The sequence below is a fragment of the Anguilla rostrata genome, chromosome 2 (genome assembly GCF_018555375.3).
Source record: "Anguilla rostrata isolate EN2019 chromosome 2, ASM1855537v3, whole genome shotgun sequence".
Classification (NCBI taxonomy): domain Eukaryota; kingdom Metazoa; phylum Chordata; class Actinopteri; order Anguilliformes; family Anguillidae; genus Anguilla; species Anguilla rostrata.
The window spans coordinates 30,703,344-30,715,371 of NC_057934.1; the positions used below are offsets into that span (position 1 = coordinate 30,703,344).

The 12,028-nt window shown below is 38.4% G+C and overlaps 1 protein-coding gene across 5 annotated transcripts in view; it reads left to right on the forward strand.

The window, feature by feature from the left end:
• Positions 1 to 12,028, forward strand: part of phactr2 (phosphatase and actin regulator 2) — a 91,668-nt gene that overhangs the window by 20,127 nt on the left and 59,513 nt on the right. The window contains exon 1 of one of the 5 annotated variants that reach the window (XM_064321537.1): positions 5,156 to 5,243. The exons of the other annotated variants lie outside the window; for them this stretch is intronic. Within the exon in view, the coding sequence (XP_064177607.1) occupies positions 5,231 to 5,243 (13 nt within the window). The 5' untranslated portion in view covers positions 5,156 to 5,230. Of the gene's footprint in view, positions 1 to 5,155; positions 5,244 to 12,028 lie in introns of those variants that run through there. 5 annotated transcript variants of the gene reach the window in all.

Here is a 12,028-nt window from a genome sequence, read left to right on the forward strand (position 1 = left end):
CTCTAAATAAACTCCACTGCCAGCTGGGTGTTATTAATGCCTTGCTCCTATGCAGGGTGTGCTGTTTTTAACATCAGTTAGAGAGAGTATCATAGAAGTGCTGGCTTGAGTGACCATCCCTATCAATCCATTCCAGACCTCTCAGGGATGATTGGTCGTTAATGGACAGGCTGTCTTGTGATGCCAGGCTTCCTTCAGACACTAAGGCCCCATTCACACTTTCATTTTGGGGCTCAACAACCAAAGTTATTAACTGGAGTCGCTCATGTTCTGTGTCTGTACACACAAGCATATTTAGAAGACCAAGAATGCCTACATGTATGAAAGACTAGCTCCTGTATGTCCAGGGTCAGTTTGTAATAGCACAATATTTGTTCTGAATGTAAATGTAGCATATAATATGTTGCAAAGGTGTGAACGTGATCTTCAATGTCAGAAAATGTGGATGTGGTCACTCAATTTTTGTTGGTATCTGCTGAGAGAAGCCATGTCTGATCTGGTAGTGAATGCAGAAACATCAACTAAAGATTCTTTTAACAGTACTCAAGGTCACTCCTTTTAAAGATACTCAACAGCGCTCTCCATCTTGGAAGTTCTTCTGGTTTATGAGAGTGGAAAAGAAGTCACTCTCACTGCGCATCTGCTGCCAGTCATCAACTCCCGTTCCTGTCCATACTCGCTCAACCATGCTCATTTGCATACTGTAGGAACCAGCATCAACTTCACTAGTCACTCCCTGATTCGAGCTGGACCCCTCACTACTAGCTGTCGCTCTTATTCATAACCCCACTAAGTTTGAACTTAACTATATCAAGCACAATGAGGAGTGAAAACCATATTGCCATGCAGCTGTAGTGTGAACAGGGCCTAAGACTCTCCTCACTGTCTCAGAGTCTCAGCTATATCTGTCATTTATCTGCCAGGTGGAGGTGTGGCTATTCCCATCCTGGGTTCATTATCTGCAGACCTGCAAAGGCAGTGAAGAAACAACCATGGGTGCTTCTGCAGAGTAGGGAAAAATGGAACAGACCTCTGACAGAGGAGTTGAATTAGTTTTACTCTTCAGTCACCATGACGTGAATTCAGTGGTCAAACGAGGAGTTTCTTTTTTTTTGTCATTTGGCCAGATTTCACCATGCCAGTGTTCTCCCAGTTTGGAATGTACAGGTATATTTAGAGGCCCTTTTCATTGCTGCGATATCATGTCAATTTAGTAGAGTGCAGACAAGCATGTGCTGTCCTCTGAAGCATGTGCAGCTCACCACCAGTTCTTTTTGCTCTTTAGTTCACCCGCTGAGATATGTAGTCGTTGCTTCAGAGGGGTACACTTCATGTGTCTGTGGTACAAGCAGGAACTGGCATACTGAAACCCTGTCATCCTCAGTGATTCTGTGGACATCTTTTTGGGCCCAAGCATAGGGTTATTGGCAGATATCCAAAATCATTGTGGCACTCCTACCAGGGACCTCTCTGTAAAATTGTAGGTGACAGAACTGGAACACTGAATTTAGGTCATTCCGTGTCACGTAAACAAAAATTTGGTACTGTAATTTCTTTCTCACGGTGATTTGGCTTGCAGAATTGCTGACATTCCTGTCGTTGAGGTACACAAACATTGATTTTATATCTGTGTTCTTGTATGGCCAGTTACTTAAGCAGCCTTTATTTAAGTTCTATGAGATTTCTTGAGAACAAAATTATTTTGTGTATGATTAAGGGCACTGGTATGGTACCTCATTGTGTGCAATGTGTTAAAATAACAATTTCAAACATTTATGTGTGGTAGGTGAGAATTAGAGCCCAGTACATGAACACCTCGCAGTTTAGTATTTGTCCAGCCATATAAAATCACCTTTCTCTGAGTAAACAGAGAGGACCATAGATGGTCCATAGACTAGCCTGCAACAGGCTATATTTTCATTTAGCTTGTGTAACCCCAAATTTAACATTCATTAATTATTAGATTTTAAATAGTTAATTGTTAAAGACAGACCTTATTGGTTAACTCAACTATTTCTGACATGCCTACTATGAAACCTCATGATCGTAAATTTTGGTCAAGCCCCTGCTATAAAGTATCCCATTCCATGAGGCAAATATCACAGTGGCAAATATAAACTCAGCAATAAGCAATGGATATGCTCTGCTCCCCCAGTGGCCTGTGCAGGCAGACGTCGGCACCAGGGTCCAGGTCACCTTGCCCTCATAAAATAGGGCAAAACTATAATGGCCTATTAAGATATTCCAAAATCAATAGTATTTATTTTTTTCATTGTAGGACTCCTATCATATTGAAATGCACTTGTTCAAAAATAAATGTCTAATATGATTTCCCCATCTCTGATTATTGTATGTTTTTGCTGGTAGATCAATACCACTGAGCTGGGTGTGTGTAATATTATGCTGTTTCCTATATATAGTGCTAATAGTTTAATACTACTGGCTTATATTTTACCCATCACCAGTAGGATACAAGTGGTTATTATCTGGGATTTTAACCTTCCAAGTTTTGGTCATGATTCCTGGTTTCCTACTCTACACTGTTTCCTCCTCCTAGCTCTTCGAATAAGAAATAAGAGCTCATTTTACCCGTTGCTATATCATCCCTGCAATTCAATCTTCTGCCAGTACTTCATGCCAAGAAATTGGTCGTTTTCATTTCTTTTTCTGCCAACCTTAAAATCCAGCTGTACCGATTGGGAAAGTAGCTGTTATCGTTCTCTGTCTATCACAGTAAGCGCATCCAATCAAAAAGTGAATTATACTAGGAATTATATTTAATTTCCGGTTCATTAACCAGAAATTATAATGAGCTGAACCACTGATAATGCTTCTGAGAAATACCCGTGGTGCACTTTGAGGCCTTAATCACAACAGGAAATGACAACATCACAGTCCCTATCTGCAGCCAACTGAAACAAAGCACTTGGACTCTGGCTCTATTCCTTCCAAAGAGCTGACAGAGTGGGAATTGAGTGCTGCTGGTCACTCAATGAGCACACTCTTCAAATATCCGCCTTCCTTTATAATGTTCCACGGAACATCTGTCTAACATTAGCCAATCTAATTATCAAAGAGTAACCGAAAATGGTTAAACAGTTACTTAGCAACCTCTCTATCAAATTGCTTTTAAGACTTTTGCCGTTGCATTAAAAGGAACAAGAAATCTGTGATACTGTAAAGCGTAAGTTGGAACCAGCCATCATTCAAGGCAAATAATGTGCTCAGTGAGGCAGACATACAGTCATGCTCACCACAGAAACCCATTATATCTTTCTTCATATCAGAGCTTTCAGAAAGCTAATAGTCTGCCATAAGGTTCATGGATACATACATGTACACCAGATTCATGTATAAATCTGAGCCGTTCTGTATTGACTTGTGTTTGCCCTATTGCTGTGGATTTCCCCATATTAATTACTAGACTCAATGCATTGAGATTGCATAAGATTGGTTTGATCAAGATTACACAATAAAATGTCCAGTGTTAATTCCACTCTAACAGAGTGCATATGAATCCAATAGGGACCAAACGTACTTTGTACGAGTTGATCTAACACTGGACATTTTACTGTGTACAAAATCCATATTTTCAGCGCTTGTTCACATGCCATTGATGTATTTTCTGTGACTGTTTTTAAGATTTCATGATGAAGAAGTGGAAATAAGGCAATGACATTTTAACTAAGGATTGATGATTTTGAATTGCAGTGATGCCAATACAAAGAGGCACAAGTGAACAGTTAATTGGGCTGCTAGAAATAATTAGCGTTTCTGCAATGCAAATCCTGCAAAATACTATATATCGGGGACATATATCACTGCCCAATGTCCTAAATACAAAATGACTCACCTTTGGCAACATCACCTCAGAATAAATTTGGTTGTCCTAATGTTAAGTATACAGAGCTTTTGCTATAACTTTTTGAAAGTTTTTAAATGGTAAATCATATAATTTTGCATTCTACCTTAGTACCTTACATTGTTTATCAATTCAATGTTAACTTAAAATCTTAAACCATTGAATAACTGTTGATAATGTATATGCTTTAAAATGTGCTAAACATGCATTGCATACTCGTGTTCATATCCAGCCCAGAGTGGGATCTGCATGATCCCAATATTTTGTATTAAAATAGTCTCAATCTCTTTAAAATACACAGTAAGATGTCCAGTGTTAATTCAACTCTAACAGAGTGCATATGAATCCAACTGGGACCATATGTACTCTTTAAGATTTGATTTAACACTGAAAATGTAACTGTGTGTGAAAAATAACCTGTATCAGATTACTGAAGAGTAATCCAGATCACAATGATCTGTCATACGATGTGACAATACACCTCTGGGTAGACAGCAAGATGCAGGGAAACAGAGTTTTTCTTGGTCATTCGACCTTTTATTCGAACTCCTCTGAGGAGGACACTGAGAGAGCGAGAGAGAGAGAGGAGAAAGAGAGAGCATAGGCACATGCCTCTTGTTATTCAAAATAAATAAATAAATGTTTTCCCCTCACCCTCACGGGATCTGCCCACACAGCTTGTCAGCCTTTTTTTCAGCGGTTTCTGAAAATGTTCGTAAACATTTTGGAAGTATACACAAGATTTTGGCTATAAATTGCTAATGTAAAAAAATATGTGTACAAAAACTTAATATACATTGGCAAAGCAAATGTATGATGTCATTTTTGTTAGGGGTTACAGTAACAAGTGCAAATTTATGTAGTACTGTAAGTGTACAATTCAAATACTGTAAGTATACCATTCAAAACTCACTGCTGGGTGGCAGTGAGTTTTGAATGGTCCAGGAAAATCAAATATCTTCTAATTTAGGTCAGCAGCCCTGTGGAAATCAGTGCAGTCTCATGAAGGGCACAGAGTTTTGTCCCTGTTTTGCCCCCCCCCCCCCCCCATTACCCGGATCTTGGCTAAAAGCCCATGGTGAACTGTGAGGATCTTCTGTGATAGGCTGGACCCGGTGCTATCGGCTCTCTGGCAGAGCTAATGGCTAATGGCTGTTTGTCATCCTCTACACTCCCTGGCTCTGATTGCTGCAGTCTGGCAAGCAGGAAAGGCTGCGAGCTGTCAATCAAAGGCTGAGCGGTTGGTGGGGAGGGGTTATGGGCTACACTACCCACAGGGGCGGGTGTGTGCATGTGCGCGTGTCTGCTGAGAAGGGAAGGCAGACAGGGACACATTCTCAGGGACAATCATCGTCTTTCTAGTTTGTCATGGAAAATGCCGGTAAGTGCTATTGTTCAGTTCTTATGCTTTTCTCCGCTCTCTTCTGTGATGAGTTAAAGCTAGTTGTTGTCTTGTCTTGTTGGACACACCTTGTGTCAACTAGAGGGCATTTATGTTGTGTCTGTTTCTGTTTCATGCTTTGATACGCTTTAGTGAACAACCAGGCAGTTATTTGTACATCATTTGCATCTCCTGCTTTGGGTTCCATCATGTCTATGAGATGTACTTTACTGGCAAGCTCTGTTTATGTGGTATACTACTGATACCCTGTAGTTTGTGGATCCTGCATCTTGAAAACCATAAAATCACTCAGTCACATAAACTACTCTTCATAACAGTACTCTGGAAGTTCTTTATGAATTGGTAATTTCACTTTTATAAAAAGGGGGATTTTTTGAAGGTTAAAATGGAAGCCAGATAAGTCAGAACTGAAGCAATACCATAAAGCTAAATTTGTGATATGGAAGGATCATCTAATATATTTGATTTGTTTTGGTGCATTACTCAGTGCTCATAACCATGGCAGACTTGATGTTATTTAATTCGCCCAGACTAGCTCAAAAAAGGACATTTACAGTCACTACAAAACACCTCCAGAATTCACAATTCTGTCTAAAGTTTGTTTTTGTTTGCCGTGCAGTATTTCATCTTGCAGTTTTGAGAAAGGCTCTTATACCTACATACTAAGTAATTTACCTTTCAGACAAAATCTACTGTTGATAAACTGTATATTATCTCTTGCATTATTTTGTGACAGACTCATATCGTGGTCCCAAAATTAATCGGCTTGAGTATTAAAAGCTTAAGTTTGTGTGTGTAATGCTGTTAATATATAACATTGTTCTGCAATGAAATTATATTGCACCATAATAGGATTCAAGTTTTTCACTAAGGAAATTCTTATCTACCGTAAGCACCTATTGTCTCCTGGAAAATCATATTACATTTCAATATATATAACAATCTGATGAATATTAGGGGTTAAGGCAAATGTGTATAGTGCCTCTGTGCCTGACGCCACCAAACCAACTGTACAATAATCATCCAATCAATATGAGGAAGGGCAGCTAATGAACTGCTTCAGTATTACCGTAAGAATCGGATTCTAATTTTGGAAGATCAGATTTCTCTCACGCTACAGATATGAATAATTTATTGCACGTCATGCCGAGTCTTCTGTCCATGGGGCCTATCATCCAGGTCACCACAACACTACAGAGAGGAGAGAATGGACGTTGTTAACATGGTGTGCTATACAGTTTTTACTCGGTCGTCAGATCTATGGATTTCCAACTGAAGCTCAGGTTACCAGATATTTTCAAACTGAATATGCAGCTTGGATTTTTTTACATGTTTTGTGTTTCTATTTTATATATGGTTTTGTTAGTTTACAGCATTTAAAGTCTTTTAAGAGTAAAGTCTGTTTTGTCCTTCCACTCAAAACATACAGCAAGTAATTGTATATAGGGCTCTTTTTCTTTTTTGATTCTTAAAAGAAAGGAGGGGGGGAATGAGTTATCCATTCATGCAATGATGAAGGATGTTGCGCAATCCATATGAAAAACTAGTAATATGTCAAGAAAGCCACAATAAAACATTTATAACTTGCAAAAATATGGTGAATATGTAAAAAAAATTATAGAATAGAAAATTATATCTAGTTTCATCATGTTCATATCTAGTTTCCTGCATGAATTTGTAGGGTGTATTTCACAGTGTAGGTGGCAATGTAGGCTAATTGCTTATTTGAGAAATTGCTTATAAAATTTATATTGTACATTTATATTGGTTTTTTTATTTTAGCATATACTGAATGAATTTTGGTTGCCAGATGAGTTTTTCAGTTAAAATATGAATGCTGACCTATGTCGAGTCTAATCACAGTGTCGTGCACTTTGTCTTTAATTGAGCTGCAATAAAAACAGGCAAAAAACAGATATTTTCATTTTGGCGATAACTTATAGGTTTTTGCTACAAAAGAAAAAAGCAATGTGGCATGTTTCTCAGAATTAAATTCAGTCTTGGTTGTGTACTCTTCAGTGCATTTGCTGGATTGCCCACCAGATCTTTCTGAAGTCAGAAGTCTCAGATAGAGACCCTAGATAAACTCAGAAGTCGCAAATGGAGAATTTACTGAGAGGAACTGAGCTTATTGTCTTGTTTTCAAGTATTTCTGGGAATTTTGGTTTCATAAACACACAAAATGAAAAAAAATTTCAGGTATAATGATTATTTTGTGTAAGTACCCTTTGGTCCTTCTGAATATCTAAATAGCTTAAATGGGTAGCAGAGGGTGTAAACTGGTCTCTAGTCTCTGCAGGGCTATCCAAATAGAAAGGAAAATCCATTGGTTACATTTTTTCCAGTGGTATCTCTCCCTTGTTTGACAGAGCCTCTTTATGGCCATAAAGGCTCATTTCTGTGCACAGTGAAACATAATGCATGCATTAGCTTTTTCTGTGCGCTCGATTTTCCCTGCCATTTGCTATTATTAAATGCCCTACTTTTACAGCAAGGAACCAGGCTAAGCATTGAAAAAGCAGCACAATTTGTCACTTACTGCCAGGATGCAATTTATTGATCAGAGATCATGTTGCACTTTAATGCCCTGTTAGAGAAGAAGTGGTCCAACATTGTGCCAAAATACAATTTGGACCCTTTGAACAAACTGTATCGCATAACACATTTACACAGCTAGTGATTTGAACAGGCGTCCATGCCCGTATAAGGGGTAAAGAAGTGCGTGTCTGTGTGTGTGCATGCACACAGGTGTTTGACCACATGCGCTTTGCACACTGGTCACCACATGTCTGTGACATCACTGTGCCTGTGTGAATCAAGCCTGACTTGGCTTAATCAATCAAGCAACCTCATTGTCATTACTGATTACATCCACCTCTCTCTTATCTAAGAGTGCATTTCCTGCAGTGGGAAAGCACAAGTATACTTTCCCCATTAATCCATTATATTACATTAGTCTGGTATGATAAATGTGCACCTATTTCTGCTAGGGCACTCCAGTGTAGATTCCATAATAACATGAACATATATCCTGACCAGAAGCATTACTACTTGGTCTGTGTCTATAAATAGCACACACAATGCAGTTCTGTGAAAAAACCAAAAACAAAATTCAGTCAAGTTTTTTTTTCTTTCAGCCATTCTCAATTACAGTTCTCTAAAAAAGTATTTGCCCCCTTACTGATTTAATCAATTATTGCATATTTGTCACACTGAATGGTGACAGATCTTTAGACAAAATTTAATAATAAACAAAGGGAACCTCAGTAATCACAAAACACATTTTTAAAATTATTTCATTTATTTAAGGAGAAAAGTTTTTAAACATTATCACTCATGTGAAAAAGTAGTTGCCCCCTTAAGCTTAATACCAGGTTGCATCACCTTTAGCAGACATAATGTCAACCATACACTTCCTATAATTTGATATCAGTCTTTCAAATCACTGTAGAGGAATTACTCTTCTGCTCCAATGGCACAGTCAAGTGACATTGTACATTTGAGTTTCTAATTGAAAATGAAAACAATGAGTTGATCTACTATGGGAAACGTCAGGATAGAAAGTGAACATGAATAGTTTAAATGCTACAAAAAACATGTCTTTGAGCCAGTTGTCCTCACTCCTAGTCCTGGATAGCTGCAGGGTCTGCTGGCTTTTGTTGTAACTTCAGTAGTGCAGCAATCAATCAATTAAAGCAGTTGATTACATCGATAACCCAGGTCACCTGGTTTATTGGGCCTGAATCAGTCGCTGGTCTTATGGAAAAGACACAAAACCAGCAGACATCTGTGGCTGTCCAGGACCAGGATTGAGTATAACTGCAATAAAAAGAAAAATGCATCCATATCATTGATAGGATATAAGTGGATGATGGGACACCACAATATTCAATGGTTGAGATGAGAAGATGATGGTATCACTTCCTGGTCGGCCTCTTGTTCAACAAATACAGGCAACACACAAGTTTGTACAGGTGCAAAGATGGGGATCTTGCATTCATTACGAAGAGCATCCTCTGTTCTACGTTGTTTAACCATGTTGTTTAACATTGTCGATGATAAATGCATGACAATGGCCAATATATTTCTTTATGTTGTATCTGTCTTTCCTACCTCATGGCATGCTCACAAGAGTAAATTAGAAATTAAGCTTTTACCTTGTATAATTTGCAGCCTGTTCACACGAATGACAAACAAAAATGTTTCAATAGTCATTTAGTCTTTACTCATTGCTTTTTTGAACATTGTTTGTGTAGGTCACTAATGTAATTCAGATGTATTTCACTTATTTACACAGAGCCTTTGACGATGTAACACTTGGCCTGGCCAGTAATGATGCTGGAAATAAAAGAATATAAAGTTTTTTTTTTAAGTTTCCCAGTTTCCCATCAGGTGCACCCTTTTTCTGAAATAAAGTGATTGTAGAAATACGAGCAAAATTAGGAGTGAATATGAGTAGATTAGAACATAAGTACACAATTGGTAGGTCTACTACACTGAATGTTGACCGCAATGATTATTGTTGTAATTAGGCTACAGTATGGTATTAAAAGAACTGCAATACATCATTGTCTTTTTACAATGAATGTGGAAAGATGGAAATTATTATGAAATTAATGTAATTGAAATCGGCTAATCAGTTTTCCCATAAAAAACAAAACAACCATTACAAAACAAGAAATTCAACGAGGAGAGATCCTTTCCAGCCATAATTAGTTTGCTTAAAGTGTCTTTTTTTGAAGATAAAACGCTTTGGAAGTGCCTTTATTTTTCATTTAAAACAAACTGAAATGAATTTATTTCAGTGGCAAGCTTTTCTCAGCTGGTCCTCTTGTGCTGAGAAGCCCAAGAATAGAACTTCAGCTGGCACATGCTAGGAGAAAAAACATGGTCCCCGATCCGTATAAAGCAGAGGTGTCCAGTCTTTTCCAAAAAGGGCCAGTGTGGCTGCAGGCTTTTGTTTTAGCCCAGCACTAAGACACTTAATTCTAATTAAAGTCTTTATTGAAGACCATAATTAGTTAATTAGTTGACTCAAGAAATTATTTTTTATTTAACTTTTCATTCAAGCTAAATATTATATAACTGATGTCATTTTTAATTTGGGCATTTCCCACTGCATCTAGCAAAACCTATCATGCCCCTGTACAGCATTTAAAAATAGTCATCTGTCATTAAGCAGTCATGTGCTTAATTAGTGACAATTACTTCTTCAACTTGGATTAAATGGGATAATTGTTTGAGAAGAGGCTTGACAAAGAGGCTATCACAGCCTATAGCTGGCGGAGGACTTTAAATACAATGTGAGAAATCAAGGGGAGACAAACTGGTGGCCCTAAACATAGTGAATGTTTATGGATAATTTGATTTCTTCAACCAGTAAAGCAAACTGTCAAGTTTAATTCTACCACATAAATACATGTTGAGCTGCAAGGATCCTGCATAAATAACATACAAAAGTAGGAGTGTATACAGCCCTGCATGGAGTGAGTCATAATTCTTTCCAGAAAAATGAAAAAAAAAAAAACCATGCTGCATCAAAAAACTGTGGGTCAAGGTACCAACCTCATTACACCAGCCAGAGTGCTGGATTTTTGGACTGCACACAGCCATGGCCGATAAAGCCCCGGTTGGATGCGTCATCTGCCCTCTGACAGTGCAACAGGGCGTGCTTTCGGCCTGTGGGGCTGAAAATAATGCTGAGCCATGCTGCCCAAACAAACCACTGTTGCACTGGCCAATAAGGTTCATGCCTAAGAGACCAGGTATAAGTTCTCATCTACAATTAAGATCAGGGCCTACTGGATTTTTAATGACTACTAACCCTCAACTTGGTATAGTTTGACCAAACACGGTGACGTTAGTTTCAAAATATCCTACATAAGCGATATCCATTCCGTTGACTGCTTTGAGTGGTAGCCAGCCACCTTTCTACAACTGGTCCTCCCCCTATGGCCTGAAATTCTTAGTTAAAAAGGACTCTAGTGGTATTTACCATGGATTCTGCATCCAATAAACAAGGTACATCAGTCTCACCCATTTTAGCTGATAGAACAGGACATTTACCAACCAATCAGTGAAGAAATGTGGGGCGAACTGGGCAGTATTAGAGGAGCCTTGACCCCCTTGATCTTTCACTAGCTAATGCTACCCAGGAGTAAATAAACACATATTATGTGTGTGACAAAGGAATGTCTGAGTGTAGGCCATATGTATTCATAGTAGTCTAGCTAACATTAACATTGGTACAGACAGTTACTTTAACTGCCATTTTAGTCATTTGGAACTGTCCGATCAACGATGCCTTCACCGCAAATGAACATTGTCCACTGAGAAAGCTTTGCTGGTTCCTGGAACCCTTGTTATATCGTTGTAGGGTGTGGTCATAGAAGAAGTTAGTTGCAAAAACTAGTCGACAGTCAAACAGCAAATCACACAAGGCCAGTATTGAAAGTTACCAGTCAAAGGAATCAGACACTCTATCCCATCTCTGCCCCAAAGTCTCAAAAATCTGTTTGACTGAGAATGTGAACAGAATGTGAGCATGTTTAGTATGTCTGAAACTTTAGTATGCATCAAATGGTACAGTATGTGAGAAAAAAAACCTGGATGTCATATATGTGAAATATTGTAGTGTGAAAACACTGGACACTACGCTGGCATGAGTATCCCACAATTCATTGTGATAGTTCACAACCCAAGCAATGTTTATATTTCCCTTTTAAATCTTTTTAGTTTGCCATATTTTCATTACCTTTCCGGTG